The 20,838-nt window shown below is 44.1% G+C and overlaps 1 protein-coding gene across 3 annotated transcripts in view; it reads left to right on the forward strand.

Moving 5' to 3' along the window:
- Positions 1-20,838, forward strand: part of ADAMTS17 (ADAM metallopeptidase with thrombospondin type 1 motif 17) — a 158,309-nt gene that overhangs the window by 15,157 nt on the left and 122,314 nt on the right. For all 3 annotated transcript variants that reach the window (XM_068203621.1, XM_068203623.1, XM_068203624.1), the window contains exons 4-6: positions 5,976-6,148; positions 14,980-15,063; positions 15,380-15,537. In XM_068203621.1, the coding sequence (XP_068059722.1) occupies positions 5,976-6,148; positions 14,980-15,063; positions 15,380-15,537 (415 nt within the window). The remainder of the gene's footprint in view (positions 1-5,975; positions 6,149-14,979; positions 15,064-15,379; positions 15,538-20,838) is intronic.

Below are 20,838 nucleotides of genomic sequence, written 5' to 3' on the forward strand. Positions count from 1 at the left end.
CATATTAGGAAGCAGCTGTTGGAGAATTAAAGCAGGATTTCAACAATGAGCTCCACAGAAGATGTAATGTGATTAAGTGTTTGCAAGCACAGAAGGATTCCTTGTATCAGGAACTCAGCACTTTGCCCATGGGAGTGTGTCTCACTTCTGTGGATAAATCCCTTGGTTTTTCCAGGTCCCTTCTCTTCCTGATGGGGAGTCTGGGTTTTCCCTGCAAGCCTGTGATAGTTTCCTCATGGCTGATAAACAGCAGCCTCCTGCAGCAGTCTGACATTCAGAGGTGTCCTTTGCCATCACATGTGGAACATCCAGGTCTGTTCTGGATGATTCCCTCAGTGTGGATCATGAGGAGTGTGAGGGACTCCAGGTTCTTCTCCCTCTGCTGTCAAGATGAAAAAGAGACACAAAAAGGAAATGTAAATATACATAGTGGATGGATTTCTTCCCCTTCCAGAGCAGCTGTGCTGCTCCTTTGCTTGGTTCCTGATAAAGCTGAGTGCTGGTTTCCATTGGAGCCCAGTGAAATCCAGCCTGGCAGGTGGTGATGAGCTCCATTGTCAGTGTCCACTGTCCTTGTCTCGGGAAGTTCATGGATATTCCATGGTCATATATTCATGATCATATCTCATTCTGGCTAGAAAAGCAGAGAGATGGTTCCTGGACTAAGGTAGATTGCTCATCTTTTAGGTGTCTTTGCTTCTTCCATGTTATCACTGTCCATAGCTCAAGCCATGCTCACTGTGCCTGCTCCTGTACCACTAAATTGTTTTATTTATCTGCCACGAGTCCTTGTTTTTGCCACCAGGAAAGTGTCCTTTCCATGGGAGCTGGGTGTGCATAATCCAGGAGGTGGGAATCTTTGAATCCTGGTGACAAATTGAACCATTGAGCAGAGATCACAGTGCTTATCCTGACCTGCCATTAAAACAAAGTCCTGATGAGTTGTGTTGATGACTGAGTTTGTTTTGCAGAAGAATAAGGATTTAACTGATGTGTCCAAGCCACAGACTAACTTGGATAACAATCCTTGCAGTAAAATCTGAGGTGTTTTGAGATGCAGCTCAGAGTTCATGACTTCTGTCTCAAGTTCTTGTTTGCTGCTTTGCCAGAGAAATAGTCATGAACTTGTGATTTGGTATGAAAGTGACTGTTTGGGAGAAAAAAAATAAACAAAAAAAGCCCAAAGCAAAACAAAACCATTTTTGGAAGGTGAATTAGGGAATAACGGATCATTCTGCTCTGCAATCATTTTTTCCTAGCAGTTGATGCCTGATTTTGTCTGCCATTCCAGTCAGATAGAAATTGGAGATGCAGTTTTGTAGGACAGAGCATGAATAATGAGTGGACAGCTCTCAATCTGTAATAAGCTGTTCTTTCAATAAGCAACTATTGGTAATTACTGAATTTCAGGCAATCTACTGGCATCAGCTGGCAGTGGTAAATCTGAAATTCTAAGGTTTTGGTGGAGATATTACAGGCCAGGGCACAGAGATAGTTCTTGTGCTGCATCCTGGCAGAGGCAAAGGGGCTCCGTGTCTCCATGTCTGGGATTAATCACCTTTGGAGAGGTGCTTCTATCCTGCTGCTGGTCCCAGAGGCATTCTGTGGTATCCTGTCCCTCTGATAATTCAGCAGTGGCAGAGGGTTTTAGGTTTAGTGGTAAGAATACACCTCAAGGACTTCCTTTCTTTAATTTCTAAGCTTGGTTTGTGTGCAGGATCTCCCTTTTCTTTCTGTTTTGCTTTGGAGAGGTGATGATTTTTACTTTTAGGTGAAGCTAATAAAACCTGCTTAATGTGAGTACCAGTCAGAGTTTCTCTGGAAACTCCTGGGGCTTAGGGAGAATTAATTTTAGCTCTTTGCCCCACTTGGATGCCCTCTCTTCCTTTTTATGCTACTGAAATAACAGGACATGGTAAAACAGAGCTTGCCCTCCATGGAGGGTATGGGGAGATGTTAAAGGGGTCCTGGGAGGAGGGAAGGGAGCAAAGGGCTCCTGAGGAAGAGCTGGAGAGGGTTTTTAAGGCAGCAATAGAAAAGAGCTTCTAAGGAGAAATCTGGCCTTGCAGAAAGGATTCTGCAGTTTAACTTTTATTTGTGGCTTTTGTTGAATGGCATCCAGAAACTGTCAGTGGGTTTAACAAGAATGAGGTAGCTAAAATTACAAAGGGAAAGATTAGGCAGGAAAAAATAGTGGAAGGCTGTAGGAGATGTTGCTTTCAGATGAGTCTGGGAAATACAGTTGGAAGGGAGGTAGGAGGAACAGGAAAGGACTCTGCACTTACAGCAAGAATCTGCCAAAAGCCAGACAGTGCTAGACAGTGCTTTTGGTGTGTAATAGGAAAAGGTCATTTGGGGCGGTTGCTCTGGAATTGCACATCTGTTGAGTTGCCATAAAAAGCACTGAACGTCAGGAGTTTTCTACAGAGGCCTCAGAAGAGCCTTGTTGTGCTTCTGATCACAGTGGGGACTCTGCTTCTTCCCATTCTGAGGGAGACTTCAAAGGCTGCAGGACGTGGTGTGGATCATGAGGCTTTGAAGGTGGTGAGCCAGGGAAGGGTAAATGAAAGTCCCCTAATGAACTTGTGCAGTGTCACAGCCATTTTTTGCTGAGGATCTGGGGGTGTTTCACCCTTCTCCCTTCACCTCACAGTCCTGAATTTTGTGGAATTTTTGGCCCAGTAGACTGTATAACACACTGTCAGAGTGACTGGCCAAAGAGTAATGTCCCCTGTACCCAGTCACCTGCAGCATGTACATGCTGTGTTGTAGATTGACTGTTTCAGCTCATATTTCATACTAAATTCTCTGACCTCTTAAGCAGGGAACACCTGACTCCTAAAATCATGTGCTGTGTGCTCCCTGCAATGTAAACTTCTCTGACAGCTCCTACCCGTGGTTTATGGCCTCTTGTGCCTTCACACTAACACTCGACATCTGCACCACAAAATTTGTAACATCAGTTTGTTCAAATAAAGAATCCACCAAGCATTTAATCCTTGTTTTAATGGCTGATGTTTATTTTAGTTTGGGGTTTCATGTACTTATGGAGGGATTCTCTGCCCATGGTCCATAAATCTTGCAGGGCAGGAGTGAGACTTCTCTGTGCTGGCTTGTTTCTGAAGTGAGGCTCTAGAGATGAGGTATTTTTATTTTTTGGTTACCTCCATAAAACTGTGTCACTTTCAGGTATGAGCTGCAAATGCACTTAATGAGGATTTTTCCTGCTGGGTTTGGATCTTTCTCTTCATCAAACATCTGTGATACAGGACATGTGTATTTCCTTTCTTTGTTGTGGTTCATCCATGCAAATACCTTGTTTTCTCCATGTGCTTGATTTTTCTGGAAAATTATTTGCATTTGTGGTAGGCAGGAGGATGTAAAGAGAGACCACTGTGAAAGTGGACAGAAAGGATAAAATAATTAACCCTGTGGAGGAGCTACAAACTTGGAAAAACCTCTCCTTTTTTAAGTAGCTGGTGTTGATGTGCCTGTTCTGGAGGGTTCAGCAGCGACCTCCTGAGCTCTTTGTGGGCTCCCTTGAATCCTGTGTCTGTTTTAAGTGCAGGTAAATTTACTCTTGGACAGTGTGAATGTGAGGGTAAGAGCAGGAGCCTGGATTCTCCCTGTCAGGTCACTCTGGCTGTGTTTGCAGGCAGCCTGTGGGGTGCTGGTTTTCCACACACATCCTCTAATCCCAAGCCCTCTGTGGAAAGCAGCCAGTCCACAGGAGGAGAGGGGGCCAGAGGCTGTGTGTGAAGCAAGGCTGCCCAGCCCTCTGCCAGGAGTCCCTTTAGGCTGCTGCTCTCCAGAAGTCACACCTTGCAGAGTTTTGTTCAGCTGCAGAGGTGCCAACTCCTTCCTGCCTCTGGAGGAGGGACCACACTGGCAAATGACCATGGCATGACCTCTTCTCCCCAGAGTGCAAGCTCCAGTCCAGCAGAGCGAGTTCCTCCTGTGACACAAATGTCTTCTTTCCCACCAAAAAGGAGATTTTTAAGGGAAAACCCAGAGAACTCTGGGGTTTTTTCCTTCCACTTAAACTTTTTTACACAGCTGATTCAATGCTAGGCCTAAACTCAGTTGAATCTAGACTTGGCCCCCCATAAGAGCAACTTCTGTATAGGTATGAGATTTATACCACCTGGAAACATTTATTAGGGGATTGCCAAAACAAGAATTTGATGAGGAAACGCTGCTGTCTTCAGGAAGGTTCTGATGGATAGCAGTAATACCCAAAATGTCAGTGGTTTATACTGAAATAATGATTTTCTTTTTTCTTTGGTTTCTCCTTGATATTTAAATTAGACTAATGAGTACCTGTAACTAAAGATGTGCTGCTGTGCAGAGGGAGGGATGGGAAATGAATGGAGTGAAAGAAATGAAATAACACACAAACATGTGAGCTATTCCACAGGAGTTTGAAGTCATCTCCATCTCATAGTTGGCAAATCAAAGGTGTATTCAGCTCTCCTCCTTTCTTCTATAATCAATCTTTTAATTTTTGTTTATTTTATTTTATTTTTATTGTAGAGATTCTCTGTTTGGGGCAGCTTTGCCATGATTGTGCACTTTTTCTGTAGCTGTCCTGCAGCCCAAGTGAAAACAGCCCTTGAAACTCAGTTATTTTCATCTTTGCTGCTGGCATGTAGCTTCCATGATTTATGATCACCCCCCATTTTCATTTTTTTTCTTGTCCATAGACTCCTGTCTGTCTCTTTCAACCCAGGGGGATATTTCCAAACTCTCTTAAAAAAAAAAAAGTCAAATTTCATGGTTGTTTTCTCAGTTTAAAATATGTACCAAGTGTTGACAGTCGATGCCTTGGGCAGAAAAGCACGTGCAGAATTGTGCTGGATGACTGTGAGGAAACCAGGAAGGAGGAGGTGGGATGGACGTGGTGAAATGTGCATATTGACAAGGCAGAAAATGCATGAATGGGTGAAGGCAGGGAGTCCATTTCAGGTGGGCTTTGGGGGGCTTGCAGCTGATGGAGTTTGTCACCCTGAATGCAGAAGGGTCAGTCAGGGAAAACTGATGATCTGGGAAAGAAGGGGAAATTCAAGCTGAATTATGTCAGGGAGCTGGTAAACAGGCTGTGGAAAATCAGGATCAGTGAACACCAGCCCAGCTCTGGCTGCTGCTTTGCTCAGAGAGGGTCTCGGGTTAAATCTAGAGAAAATTAAAAAGTGATTCTCTGCTCTGGGGAATGAGCAGCATGTGTTGTGTGACATAAGAGGGATTTGTCTGATCATCCATTAGGCTCTGTCCCATGTCAGTTTTGCACTGAATGTTGTGTTTGTGCTGTTTCAGGACTTAGCTTTTCTGTTCCCTTTTCCACAGGAAAAAATCAATAGTAATAGCAGTGTCAGTATCCATAGTATATCACAGGCTGAACAGTAGGCAGAGATAATTTCAGTAAATCTTAGAAGTCTGTTTCTTATTGCAAGAATAAATTTGTTTTAATTGCTTCATTTGCTTCTTTATTTTTACAATTGAAAGCATGAACACAATTTTGTGGCTGCAGTGAAGTGAGCAGGTTTGAATTCATATCTGAACTTAATTTCTCCTTTGATCGTGCCTCAGCTGCTTTGCCTGTGAAACACAGTTCACCTTTCAGCTTAGAGGAAGGCAAATTATTAATACATCAATCCTTTAGTTGGGAGGAAGGGAGGTTTAACTTATCTGTAACATTTTTATTTCTATTAATTAATTTTTCTTTTCTCCTGAACTTATGTTTTTTTCTCCATCCTCTTCCCTCTTTTCACATCATGTGCTGCCCTCTGCACCCAAGGGCACAGATGTACCTGCAATGCAACCTTTTCTTTAACCAGCCAAGAACACTGTAATTTAAAGGTTGTTACACTTTAATTTAAAGGTTGTTACAACCTGAATACGCGCGAGAATGTTTGTTGAAAAGGCTGGGAGTGTTGTATTTTGATCTGCCAGCCTTAAGAGGCATTTTGACCTTTCAGAAAAGAAGAGACAGAAGAAAGTGAAGTCCACGAGCGACTGGCGGGAGCGGAGGAACGCGATTCGCCTCACCAGCGAGTACACGGTGGAGACGCTGGTGGTGGCAGATGCTGACATGGTGCAGTACCACGGAGCAGAGGCTGCCCAAAGGTTCATCCTCACTGTTATGAATATGGTAAGTAGGCACTTTACTCTCAAAAGAGGAAACAAGAGTAAGCAGGACATATCCAGGGCTATCCATAAAGCTGACTTGACAGCAGAAGTCAAGAATTGTTTTGACCTTTGGGTACAAGAAAATGTTTTGGTTTTCTTGTGTTATGTGCCTCTTCTCCAATTGTGTTTTTCCTGGTATTTGCCATGATAAAAACCCATTTTTCAAAACTGAAAATGCAAGTTTTCACTCAGGAAATAGTGGTTCAGGAGTGGTGTTTTCTACCAGGCTTTTGGTGTTGCTGTGGTTTACCTTGGAGGAGGGTCTTGTCTGACATGTTTCTTGTGTTCCTAAAGATTCCTGTGGCACACCTGTTTCACAAGAGATACAGGTCATTGTTATAGGCAGTTAAAGCCGGCAGTCATAATGATTTCCAGCAGAAGACCTGGCTTTAAGTCCAGAATGATTTTTATCTCAGATTTTTTACACAATGAAAATGCCTGTTTCCCTTGATGTAGAAAACGTGGCAAACTTATGACCAAACTGCTGGCTGATCCCATGCTTTTCAACCCAGGGCTGCACAAAGTGGTGCTGATCATACCTATAAGTAGTTGATGGAGTTGGGCTTGAAAATCATTCCAGAAGTCCTAGGGATATATTTTGGGAATGAGGGGAACCTTTGGAAATTGCAGGCTCATGGGAAGTGTGGGTGTTGTGAGCTGTCCCTGTAGTGGGGCCTTCTGGCTCCGCTGATAAGGGAACACAAAGCCTCCCACAGGGAGTGCTCATTCAGCTGTTGGCAGTGCCAGTAAGGAGGTAATGGCTAAATTGGATGTGGACATGGAAAACTCTGCTCAGAGGCTGCAGGGGTCCTTGCAGAGGCATTTGCACAAGAAAGTCTTGGAGGAAGCTCATATTCCTTTGCCCATGCTATTGTAATATCCAGGAACAGCTCATTCTCCTCACTGTTCCTCTGCTGGTGTTTATGAGCAGCAAATTGGCTTGGGAAAAAATAACAGTCCTGAACAGTAATTGCCTGGTCATGCTTCCCAGTGAAGAGATGGGTGCTCAGCATAAAGCAGCTATGGAAGAGCAGCTTTTTAAGAGGTCTTGTGTTCCTTCATCAAGCACTGGTGTGAGGGAGCCCTGCTGGAGGCTGATTGAGTAGGGAGTTTGATTCATCTTTTCCATTAATGAGCTACTTTTCTGTGTCCCTTCCTCTACCTTTTATTTTGCCTCCCAGTGTGCTCTGACAGTTGTCACTCGATGGGGCTCCACTGTGGCTCTGCATTTACTTTTCATCATCCTCATGCCAGCAGGTCAATGATTTTGTTGTGGCCATTGGGGATGTCTGTGTTGTGCAGCTTTTTCAGCCTGTGAAGATTGTTAGGGATGACCAGACTGATGGACCAAGTCTTAAACAAAAGATGGCTGTGGGTCATTGAATCCAGTTGTCTGTCCAGGCTGAGGTACTGCAGAACATCTCAGCAACATCAGCTTGCCAGGTGGGAATAAATCTGTGTGGGGAGGTGCTCATAGATGGGCTGGGTTCTCGAAACCCATTTATTAAGCAAATATTGAAGGTTAGTTTCCAATGGATTAGGCTGACGGGCTTTTAAGCTGGGTTCTGATGCTGTAGGGTGAGCTCATCCCTTTATTAGACACCAGAGAGAGCACATGGAAGAGGACTCTTGGATGAGGAACACAGGAATGTGACATCTCCTCAGGTGCAAGGTCCAGCTGAAATGCTTCCCACTGTTAAGTCATTGCTCCTGGGGGCTCACTGGTGTGAGTTTTTCTGATGTCTGATAGGATTTGAATTCATGTTTCAGCTCTTCAGCCTTCAGAGGGGCAATGGGAGGGTCTCTCCCTTGGCCACCTACATTCCCACGCTCTTAGAAACATCTTTCAGGCCTCTGAAAGAAACTGCCTGAGACTGACTGGCAAGACCAAAAGACAGTGAGGAATGAGGATAGGCAAACACATAGATGGCATCATTGCATAAATCCTTTATTCTGTAGTGATAAAACCAGGTGGAATTCAAGGAAATCAAAGGGGATTTTGATGTTACATTTGTGTAATGAAAGCCAACCTTCATCCCAGGAAAAGAAGCTGAAGGATAATTCAGGAAAATGTATTTCAGAGAGATAATCATGTGGTTTGGGGAGGCCTTAAGCCAAGCTCTTGACTGCTTGAGATCTTTGTTTCTTGCCTCCCTGTCAGCCTTGGGTGACTGTTAGCTGGGGGACAGGATTTGCCCCATGATATTAGGCAGTGCTTATTCAGCTATACTGCAGGATGGCAGGCTGCCTCTAAAAGAAACCAGAATGTTAATTTTGGCTTGGCTGCTTGTATTTAAGCAAATAGAACATTACTGGTCAGGGGTATATTAACTTAACTCCTCTCTGTAAGCCATTACGTTTACTGTCAAACCACAAAACAAGCATTAAGAGGTCTTATTAATGCATTTTATATTTATAGACATTTTAAATAAAGTGACCTGCCTTAAAGTATTTAATATCTATTTATGTTACAAGAATTTCTGAAGGGGGAAAAAGTCAGCATTACAAAATACGGGTTCATTGCTCTCTTGGTAAATGAGAATCTTAGAGAAAAAAAACCCCACCACCCTCTTCTAGAATAACAGCTTAAAAGCACAGCAAACCCATTTTGGAACCCAGAAATAGCAGGTAGCACTTCATGTAGCAAATGCTGTGTTTTTAATGTTATTCTGTAGTTCTATGCCCCTGAACAGAGAATAGATTCACATTAAAAGTACTTGTTTTTTGTGAATGTCACTGTAGAAGTGCAGGCTCTTCCATTTACTAAACTAATGCTTGAAATTATAAGTCAGGTTTTTCCAAGATCATGGAAGAATTTCCCTCCAAGGTGCACTGTAATGTATGAGCAGGAACAAGCAGGGCTCCAGGGATTTGAGTTGGCTTTCTTTATGTCACCACTGCTAAAGAGAAATCTTTTCTTGTTTTCTGGCAAGGTGCTTGATTCAGCATGATTTTCCAAACAGGTGCTAAAGTTGCTAAATGCCACCATGCACAGCTGCAGCCTTAGCAAGGCAGTGAGACTGTGGGCATGAGGAGTGGAAGAACATGGACAGGGAGAAATTCCAGCAGAGCTGTGGGAGTGCAAAACCACCTACTTAAATATAGGAGCTGATCTCTTCTTCTAAGTTAAACTCCCTTGTTACTGAGCTTCGTTGCAGTGTTTGCATTTCAGTTTTTGTCTCACCTTTGGCTTGAGAGCATCTCCTGTTCCTGTCCTCCTTCTGTAGTCACCAGTGTTTAGAACTTGCTCTGAATTCCAAACTTGAGTGCCTTTGTGGTAAATCAAGCTTAAAAACATGCTTATTTTGCTCACTCATTCTGCTAGTCTGCATCTGGCAACTAATTTCTCAGTGCATTTCATCCATGTGGAGCTGTGAGGGTGAATGTTCTGTTCTTGCAGGAGTTCTATGCTTTTGTTTGCTCTTGTGGTTGCTTTTCATATGAAAGAAGTGACCAGTAAAGGAAAAAGGAGATTCTAGGAACTGCACTGGTCTCTGTTATGTCTGGTTTTCATGGTTTAGTTATTCACCTTTCTGGAGAGAATTGATTCAAATGGTTCTGGAGATAACTGGTTGAAGTGGTGATAAATGGGCACGAGACCCTTTGGAAAGTCCTGCCCATGGCTGTTGTGTTGCTGAGGATGAGTGACTGTTTTCAGCCAGGCCCTGAGCAGGGAGCTGTGGATGTTGGCTCCTTGCAGAGCCGACTTTGCAAACCAAGTCCCACCCAGACTGACCCTCAGAGCATTTGGAGACAGAGACGTCTGAATTTCTGAATTTCCAAGACCACAACATAGTCATTTAACAGCTGCTTTCTATGGGTTTGAAGACCTAAAAAAAAAAGAGTTGGGTTGGTTTGTTTTTTTTTTTTGGGGGGGGGGGGGGTTGTTTTTTTTTTTTTGTCCCCTAAGTGTATTTTTTTGGGTTTTGCAATAAATTACAATTGGGGCTTGGTTTGGAGCTTGCCTTTTTCTCTGAGAGCGCAGTGTGGAGGGAGAGTTTCTGCAGTGTGTGTCAGTTCTCCTGCAGCTGTTGCTAAGCCATGAGATTACTGTGGAAGCTCTTTGCAGCAGCAAGCAGGAACTTGAAGTTAGTGATCTTTTGGATGTCATTAAGAGGGAAAATTCTTATGTTGTTCTTTAGGAATGATACTGTTTTAGTCTCTGAAGCCTGATTTTACGCTCCACAGATTGTTTTTCATTTTGGATTTCCCCTGTGAGGGGTTTTTTTATGTTAAAAAAGCAGATAAAATCATTTTTATCATGCTTGCATTGATGGATTTATATGTCTGTGCTCTTGGGGGCTGGCACATAAAGGCTCCAGAGCTGCCACTGATAATCAGCTCCCTTACCCTGGTCTGGAATTTTCATGATGGAAGCAGGGACATAAGGGAAAAGAATCTGTTTCATCACTGTCTACAGATTTCTCTTTTTGCTCCAGCAGCCCCAGGAGAAGGAGTTATGTCAACTGTATCTTATAAAGAGCTATGAATATGTTCTTTTTCATAATGTTTAAAGGAGTAATTTGAAAGCTTGGCTTTAGGTGGGTGTTAGAAATCCTATAGCACTTTTCAAAACAAGAGAAAGACAACCTCAGTAACCTGACTAAGGCTTCTGCTGTCCAAACCTCATCCAGCAGCCAAGGCAATGGGAAGGCTCCTGCTTGAGTGCAGTGCTCTGGGAAGAAAAAAGGGGAAAAAAGTCAATTTACCCTCAGGGTTGCTGTTCTGAACTCCAAAACATCTGAAACACACACGTCTCCCTCCCACCGTCCACCTGCAGAGGAAGCTCTTGAGAATTAAAAAAAAAAAAATTAAAATGATGTAGTTTAGTTCCTCTCTCAGCCTCTCTCTCCTTATGTCTGTGTTTGTTTAGTGCATGCTGGGGCAGGCCTGCACAGCTTATGCCAAAACTGCATTTGTTCTGCCCCTTCCATGTCAGAGCTGTGAGGGGAAAGAAAGGCAGGAGGAATGCAAACAGAGGAGGATGGTCCAGCCTTCAAGCTTTCCTGTTTTCTTTAGGGCATTCTGTACAGTAAAGCTCTGTCAGAGAAATGCAGGTGAAGGGGGAGATGCCAGACAGGCTTTATTCTTCTTCTTGTTCTACTGCACTTCCCCTTCCATTTTTTCTGTCTGTTTTGTATGGTTCTTTACCGTATCTCCTGTTTCCAGAGCTCACCCTACTTCTGACGACTCCACAGAGAAGTCAGTACAGACGTGTAGAAGTTCACCTGCAGCAGGGCACCCACAACACCACAGTCACATTGACAATCCCTTTTCCCATCCCTTCCTTTCATCCCAGTGATCCAGAACCTCCATTTCTTTTCCATCCAAGCTGTTTTCTGCCACTTGTGGTGGTGTCCTAAAAAACTAACCTTTGCATTTGGTTCCATGGCAGAGTTTCATGCAGCTGACACTTCTGTTCCCAGCTGCCTTATTTTTATTAAGAGGTTCTAAACCACCCAAATATTTTTGCTTTTCCCCTGTTGGAAGTATTCACAGCAGCCTGAAGGGTGTGATGCCATTGCAGTCTTGAGGAAGGGTGGCCCATGGTGTTGGGAGTGGGCAGGGAGGTGTCTGTGAGTCAGTCTCTGTCTGTGCAGCAGGAAATCTTGAGAACATCTGCAGTGGGAAATCCCATTCCTCATTCCCTGGTACCAGTTATCCCAGCCACGTCACTTGGCACGTGCTGCTGGTGGACACTTGTGGATATTCTCAGTTCAGTCAGAGAGAAAAAGAGAAGGTTTTCTAATCAGGCGAGAGCCTGGGAGACAGTTGGGAAAGAATGTAAATAATTCTCTAATCTATCTTGTTGTTCACATTGTTCACAGATATGTTCTGCCACCGTGCGTCATTCACTGCACACCAGTGGTGTGAGATGTTTTTACTCTAAGACCGATGAAATTAGTCCGCACGATGTTCTCTATAAACAGAGCGGTGCATTTGAAATAAAGGAGTTCATTCTCTTTGCCTTTGATTTGGAGTCATTCTCGTTCCCATCCTGCTCTACAGCGACAGACACTTGGACGTGGTGTGGAGCAGCTCGGACACACAGAGTCTCTGGGCTTTGCTTTTCTTGTTGGCTGGGTGAGAAAGGCAGAAAATTGTTTCTGCCATGATGGAATTCCATTCTTAGCAGGAAAGACCTATGTATTTGAATTCTTTTATTTTAAATTCAGCTGGGTTCTGGGATGATGCTTCCTTTGGGCACAGCCTACCTGGCACGGCCTGGTTTAAATCCAGATTGGAACAACCTGAGCTGTATCAGGCTCATATTTTTTTTATCAAATCATTTAAAAGTCTGTTTGCCTTCTCCATGGGATTCCTTCTAGCCTTATAGCCCGTGATCTGAGAGAAGTTTCCCTCTGAAAGGACAGTGTGTGGGTGCAGCTGGCAGTGGGGCTGAGACTCAGAGCTGCCCCGTGCTGGACACAGATGGTCCCAGCCCTCACCACAGGGCACAGCAGAGCCTGTCAGGAGAGCTGGAGGTGCCTCTGTGAAAACATCTTCAAAAGAGGGGGAAAAAAGTGGGGGAAAAATTCATGTGAGCATCCAGGTCAAAGCGGGAGGATGAGGAGCTCTAGGTGCTGGAGCAGAGGTTGGCCTCCAGCCTGTGGGGAGACCATGGTGGGGCAGGTGGCTGTTCCCAACATTGTGACCTGAGGAGAGGAGCCTGTGCTGGAGCAGATTCTCCTGATGGGAGCTGCAGCCTATGGAGAGGATCCATCCTGCAACAGGGAAAAAGTGTGAGGAGGGAGCAGCAGAGAGAGCTGTTCCAGAGGACAGTCCCCATTCCCCGTCCACCTGCGTGGCTCTGGGTGAGGGGGAAGGAGTCAGGAATGCAGGACTAAAGATGAGGTGAGGGGAAGGTATTGTTTTGATTTTTTTTTCTCTGTATACAAATTATTTTAATTGGCAAATTAAATTTTCTCCAAGTCAAGTGTGTGTTGCCTGTAACTGTTAAGTAATCTCTCTCTCAGGGGGAAGGTTCCTTCTAGGCAACACAAACTGCCATCACTCTGGGGCTCCTTACGCCTTCATTTAAGAAAATAAGCAAACAAAGCTTGAATAAACAAGCAAGGTGGAGCCTCTTACACTCCCAGTGACCTTTTTTTTTTTTTGATTTTGTGTCCAATTGCTGCTGCTTGAGCTCTTCTGAGATTGCTGGTGGATGGGAATAAAAGTGCAGTCAGAGTTATCCTTAGGACAGAGACCACAAGAGAAAAGGAGGAAGGGCTGTCAGCTTTCAAGATGACATCCTGAACTGTCCAGCAGCTGGTGCTTGGTGAACAAGTTTTGCCAGGCCAAACAGCCTTTGGAAGTCAGTGGTGTTTGGATTTGTCTGTGCTGGTTCTGGAGGCAGCTTGACTGCTCTGATGGGAAGCCGGGCACCAGCACCCACCAGGCTCAGTGATAAGGACCTGTTTGCTGGATTTATTCTCATTTCATGAGTGGGAACTTCATGGGATGGCCAGAGCTAGTGGAGAGCTGGAAAACCAAATCCATCCCTCCATCCCAGGGAAGTGTTTGTCAGCCTCTGTAGTGGTGCAGCAGGTGTTGACCCCCTCCGCCTGGCGCCCCATTGACCCTCCCAGCTGAACGTCCAGGTCTCCACTTACACAGGGGTCATCTGTCAGAGCCCTTCCCTGCAACTCTCAAGTTTATTCCCCCCAGGTCTGTAGTGAGAGGCCTGAGCTGCTCTCCCAATGCATCTCCAGGCTAAGCAAATGGTGCCAGCCCTTGTGTGCCAGCCCAGGGAAGAGAAATGGCTCATTGTGCTCTGCTGAAGGTCACTGGGTCAAACACTGAGTAGCTCTGTCTTGCAATCTGTGCCTAAATTGTAGGAAACATTTATGTGTGTGCTTAAATCCGACCCCAAACACTGGAGAGCTTCTTCCACTGAGCACATTCCTGAGCATTTGCACAAATAGGAAAAATACCAAGCGTTGAAAACATAATGTGCAAGATGTGCTCGTGTCTCGGGTTTGCTGTAGGAAGTTTCTGAGCCTGGGTGATGCTTGTAGCCAAACGAGCTGTGAGGAAGGAATATTGCTTACCTGGGGCCAAACCTGCCTCCCATTTGTCAGGAGTCTCTTTTCACTGGTCTTGATTTCAGTTTTTTTGACAAAGTAGGGGATACAATATTCACCCAAGGCCTTTTATGTGGCATTTTACACCTTTTGAAATAAACCCTTCCCTCATCTTTTTTGATACTGTCTAGTTAAAACATTTGTACACTGAGAAAAGGGTGGAATAAAATTCTGGGTTCAATTAAGATCTTATATTCTAACCTATAAAAATGAGGTGAAGTATCTGAGCTGGAATGCAAAATCTGGATAAAGTAGTAAGGTAGTTTCCGGGGCTATTTTTGTATTTCCTGAGGCTTGTGTCATTATGTGCTGCCTTATTACTATTCTCTTATATAAGATACGAAAATAACAGAGGGAAATTGCTTTTCCATCCTATTTCCTGAAGTCTAAAACACACCATTATTTCATCTTGCATTCAGATATCTCTGATATTTAAATGCTGAAGATCCATGTTAGTCGAATGCTTCATAACGTATGTCCATATTCCTGAGACTTTATCTTTAGAGTTCCTTTGGAATATTTTTCTCCTTTTCACAGCAACTCTTATTGTATTGAGTGTAGTAGCACAATCCATTTGGGGGGAATTTTTGTGTCAATTTTTAAAAGGAGAAATGTCTAACTTTAGTCACAATTAGTTTCTTCTACTATTACTAGGTCTTGCTATTTCTACTAACAAGCTCTGGATGTTTTCTTTGCTTTTTGACAGGTGTACAACATGTTCCAGCATCAAAGCCTGGGAATTAAAGTCAACATTCGAGTGACCAAACTAGTCCTGCTTCACAGTCGCCCTGTGAGTTCCAACCCCTTTCTCCCCTGCTCCTGGAGCTGCTTTGTGGTGTCCCACAGGGTGGGAGGGGGATGCGGGGCATGTCTGGCCCCAGGATCACAAACTGTGAGGAGTTGCCTGTTCCACTTCACCAGGCAGTGTTAAAGGTGGGAAGTTCCTGTGGCAGTGAAAGGAACCAGGATCCTTTTATTTATCCTTCCTGGTAAAGCTGTCTGCTTGTAGCTGCAAACCAGTCTGGAGTTAACTCTTACAGAGAGGTCTGACTGGGGCTGATATTTCTCCTTTTATATATATATATTTATTTTTTTTTTCCCCAAAGGCAAAGTTGTCCATCGGGCATCATGGAGAGAGGTCTCTGGAGAGCTTCTGTCAGTGGCAAAATGAAGAATATGGTGGGGCAAAATACCTTGGTAACAACCAGGTTCCCGGTGCCAGAGATGACACCCCTCCTGTGGATGCTGCTGTTTTTGTGACCAGGTATGGGAAGGTCTGGTTTATCAGTTTGCTTCAAGCAGTAATGCCCATGCTCAGTGATCTGGTGGAGCAGAAATCTAAGAAAAAGACAATACATTTGCTGCTCAGATGCCTCAGGTGAAAGTGCTCTGTCTTGTTTTTGTGCATTCCTAACAAGGTTGTACAAAAGCATCTCTCCTCTTGAGCCAAGGTGTCACAGCCGGGGTCAGGACATGGCTGTAGAACAGGGGTGCTTTTTCCTCACACCAGCTGGTAGGAGTGGAAAAAACAGGGGAGGCTTTGGAGCCCTCCTTCCTAGGAGAAGGAAGGTGTGGAGCTGAGAACACAGCTGAGCTCAGGTGCTCTGTGTACAATTAGGGGGGAATCAGCTGAGCAGACAGTGTGTCAGCAGTGGGGAGGGAGTTATCTCCTAAAGAAAGAGGGAGAGAAATATCATAAACTAAATTAATTTTCTCTCTCTTTGCCCAAAGAAATAACTACTTTAACAACTCTCCTCTACCACAAATGAGATAAAGGAGGGGTGTCATTTCTGGTTGGTTTGTGTATTTGAAAGCTCATGCATTTATTTCAGATGTGAAATGATCTTTATAGAAATATTTGATCAAAATTCTTTGCCCACTGTAATTCTGAACTTACTGATGTGTCAAACACGTCAGATAAAGCAAGAAAAAGGGTGTTGTAGGGCCAACAGTCTTTTTTCCTCTATCTGAGCTCAACCTCACAATACAATGCAAGTTCCATGCCATGTTCCCCACAGTTACCACAAATTCTGAATAGCAAATTCATGGTCTTTTAAGTTTTTTGCATCCTTTAAGATGTAAAAGAAGTATTCATTTTTACAGAAGCGATCTCTGAATAATTAAAGTGGGCACAAAATGATGGTGTAATGTGGATGCTCATTGTGCTAGGAAAACACTACTTCCTACCCCCTTCTCCCCCAGTTTGAGACAGGAAATGTCTGTATTGCAGTTCAATATTACTCACCTCCTTCAATTATTTTCTCTGCCAACAATTTAAGTAGAAATACATGTTTTTGCATAAACTGCCATCCTGATTGTAATAATCTCTAGTGTTAGATTTGTGTTAACAGCCCCACTGCAAACTGTCCATGGGATTCTGGTGAGTGTTCAGTGAAAGAGCTGGTGAGGAGGGCATGAGGCCAGCAAAGTTCCTGAGAAATCTCCTCCACAGACGTGTGTGCAGCTCTCCCAAACCCTGCTCCCTCCTCTGTATTCACTGCAGTCCACCAGGCCCTTGTGCAGATATTTAACAGTTTAGACAGGGGGAATAGTTCCTTTGAAGTTAACGGGCTGTACATCCTGGTTGTAGTTAAGCATGTGCTCCACTGGATCAGGGCCTAAATAAATAACTAACATTTTTGTTAAACTCATCTGGGTATCCAGTTGTCCTGCATGACAAGTGAGACAGAGAGAATCTCTTCTGATGGGCTCTGAGCACAGGGTGGGGGGAATGAGCAGAGCATTTCATCTCTGCAGCTCTCAAAACTGAATGCATAATGTCAGGCTAAATGAGCTGGACTCAGGCTTCTGAGGAAGAGCTGTAGAAGAACTTGTAGAAGGAATTGTTCAGTGGATTTGCAGGGTTTTGCAGTGGAAATAGCTGGGAAAGTACAGGTTTGGTTGGGTTAGAAACCAGATTCAGCTTTGGTAAGAAGGTTCAGGCCAAGGAGCACAGGGCTGTGCACAGGAGCAGCATTTTTGCTGCTGGAGAGTCCCAGTGTGCACTTGGAGTCTTTCCTTCCTTCTTGCTGTGTCCTGTCATCCTTAACCCCTCCTGCCTCTGCCGCGTGGAGGATGCTGCATCGTTTGGAAGACTTCTGGGCCAGCAGTCCCATTCTTGTGTCAGGGAAATGAATTTTTCTCCTCTTGGCTTTGGAAATGCATGTGTGTGTGTCCCTGGACCCTCCCCAGACTGTACAGATGGACCAGTGGTAGAGGATGTGGGAGCAACAGCATGTCCAGCACAAGCAAATGCGCCAGAAAAAGCAGAAGCTGAATTTTCAGCAGCTGCAGCTGCTTTAAGGACTAGAAACAGATTCTTTGGGGTCAAGCTCTGAAGAAATCCCTCTGGTTCCAATCTGGCTGGGTTCATTTGAAACACCAAGGCACGCTTGCCTTTTGAAACTTCACCTCTAAGTGATGTTTCCCATATCCTCATTTGTATGCAAAAGTAGATTACGTAGGTGGCAAATATTCCTCTTGTGGGATTTTAATGGCATCCACCTGAGTTCCAGGTAAGGGACACACTCTGCCCGTGAAATAAGATGCATTGTCCAGCTTAGTGAATAAGTGAGACTGTGGGAATAATCTGCCACAGCCCTGAAGGTCTGAATATAGTGTTGTGGTCTCTGTAACCATCAGACTTTCCTCATTCCGATTCTGGTTTTGAACTTGCAGAAATTTAAGTCTCTGGCATCTTTGGGTAGTGTACTTCATATTTTAACAGGCAGCAGACAAGAATAACTTCTGTCTGCAGAATCTGTATCTTAGTGATTTTAGAAGCATGTCTCATTTGAAATACATTCCCTCTCTTGATCCCTCTGTCTTTTGCGTTCCCTGGGAAATCTTCAGGCACGCTGATGTTATTCCAGCTCCTGGCTGGAGGTGTTTGGCTCACCTATTAGATGTAGGTGATGTGACAGCAGAGCAAAGAATGTCCCAACACTGACAGGAGCAGGATTCAGAGCTGTCTTTATGCAAAGACTTGTTTTTTTCCTGACACAGGGGTGTAGTTGTTCCATTTGCAGCCTGATCCTCCCTTCCACACTTCTCCAGCTCTTTGCCTTCCCATTAAATGGGCAAATGGAGGAATTTACTGTGCATGGAGGAAACTGGGCACATAGTGCTGTTGAATGTACCTATGGATGTGGAAAGTTTATTTTGGCAGGTTCTGGACTGTACCAGTTTCCTGTGTCCTTTAGCTTTATGACCCTGCAGGGTTAGACTGGTCAAAAGATGTCATTTGAAGGATGCTGGGAATGGCCACTTAACAGAATGCTTCTTATTCCTGTTGCACAGTTAAACTTCTGTCCTTCTTTCTCAGAGGAAGGACTTGAATTGCAGAGTTCAGCTTAACACAGTTAGGTATTTTTTTCCAGTTGGTGGGAGCCAGATGGAAGAGTGACTGTAGGAGGAGTTCTGAGCTCTTCTGGCTATTTTTATTGAACAAAACAACTAACTTGTTGTCTTTTTTTTTTTTGAGAATTGTTATACTCTGCTAATGGAAACCTCTGCTGGGTACCACACATGATAATGACTGAGAATTTCACAGGTCACAGGATGAGAACTTTTGTCCTGCTTGATTCAGTCAATGGCTAAAAGTGAAGAGTAAAACTGATTCACAGCTAGAGCTGTGATTTCAATATATTATCCAAGACCTCATGTGATAAGGTCAGATGTTGGACTTGAACTGCAGCTCCTGCAGTAAGAGCTTTATTTCAACACAGCTCTGTAAAAAATTCTGCTAACAGCACTATGTCTCTGTGGTAAGGGACCTTTGCACATGCAATAAGTATTAAAATACCTTTCCTGCATTGTTGAGTATCATTATAGTACCAGTCATGTCAAGCTCTCACTTCAAAATTACCTATGCAGTTGAGCTCAAAAATGTGCCAGAGAGACACCTGTGATTGAAACCTTTTTAAAAGCAGATCAGTGTCAGGTGCCAGGCTGGAGCCATTTAAATCACTGGTGTGACTGAGCTACAGGTGAGACAGATCATTCTTAACACCTTTCCATGCTGTGCTTTCCCTCTGGCTGCCAGGGAAGGACTGTAGGAGTTGCAGCAATGGGCTTTGTGATGAGGTGTGTCCTTGCCTTTGTAAGAAGACTGAGACCCACCAAGCTGGTTTGTGACTAAAAGTCTGGATGTGCTTTTCCGTTTGGCCACAGAATTTTGGGATAAAATATTTGCAGTGGTCCAGATGGTTTAAATCCTGGCGTTTTTGTACATATATTTGAACAGAAGATGTAGTCTCTTGGTCTTGTGTTTATGGCAGTTTTAAGGATGGGCTGAGCAGGTTTTATACTTGAATTGCCAGTGATGTTCAGTTCTGCTGATGATGTGCTTTGAGCCCTTCCCTGACCAAACAGCATCACAGCACTCTCTTCACACACAAGGGTTGTTCTACCTCTGTAGGAGAGTCTGCAAGTTGTGCTGGATCATTTACTTACCCATTATTTAATAACATGGTGGTAATTCCTCTGTGGAGCTGCCAGAAAGTGCCAGACACCTTTTGGTGTGGGACAGCGCGAGGAGCAGAAATTCTGTGCATTATTTGCAGGGCTGGACAGGCTCTGGAGAGAGAGAGAGAGAGAGAGAGGCTTTTCCAGCTGTGGCCTCCTGCCATCCACTAATAGTTCAGCTATCTGTTGTCACAAGAAAAGCATCTGTTTGATTTAGCAGTTTATATAACATAATAAGTCCTTAAATAAACCTCTGTCAAGTTGGCTCTGGGAAGCTGAGCAGGCGCGCTGGTGCCAGCTCCGTCAGGAGACTGTCATTAGTCTTCCCTGGGAAGGCTGGAATGCCAAGGTGTTGAGACACAGGCTGCAGTGAAAAATGAAAGCTGGGGCTGGTGTGTGGTCATAGCTTCCGATTTTTGGTTGGTTCCTGTCTGATTTTTTTAACACTTTGGTGGTTGTTATGGTTTTTCTGCACTGAAGCGTGGTTGGTTTTCAGTGTCTGCTGAACAAGAGCTGGTAATGGCTGTTTGTGCTCTCCTTCCAAGTCCTTGACAGCTTGATTTGTGGCTTTCAAAGGAGTTTGGTGTGGAGGGTCTGGATTCATCAGCCACAGTCCTGGGCCTTAAATCCCTTTTCCTATAAACCCTAGTTTCATAACTTTCTTCAAGGAAGGAGCACTTTTAATATTTATCTATTTTTACATTTCTCTTAAGTATTTTCTTTTTGTAAGTATTTATCTTTCTCAAAGTATTTTTGATCTTCCTCCTGCCAAACTCTTACGCTCCAAATCCCAAGGGAACTCGGGCATTTCAAATGGCACACTCCAAATGTACTAATAGGATTCTCTTGCCTCCTCCCAGGGTGAGGAAAGCCAAGGTGATAGAGACTGCAGTTCCTCAGCTTCCTTTGGCTTAAGGAACTTCTGAAATGTTTTAGCACACGTGATGTTTCTCTGCAGCTCCTCTTCATTGTGAATTGCACTGCAAAGCAGCTCTGATGAAGAGAGTTCCTAAAAGTTTAGGTCTAAGTGCTTCTTGAAATGTATTCAAGCTATTAATTTAGTTATAAAATACTTTTCCCCCACACACACTTATTTTTC

Source organism: Anomalospiza imberbis, chromosome 13 (genome assembly GCF_031753505.1).
Source record: "Anomalospiza imberbis isolate Cuckoo-Finch-1a 21T00152 chromosome 13, ASM3175350v1, whole genome shotgun sequence".
NCBI lineage: Eukaryota > Metazoa > Chordata > Aves > Passeriformes > Viduidae > Anomalospiza > Anomalospiza imberbis.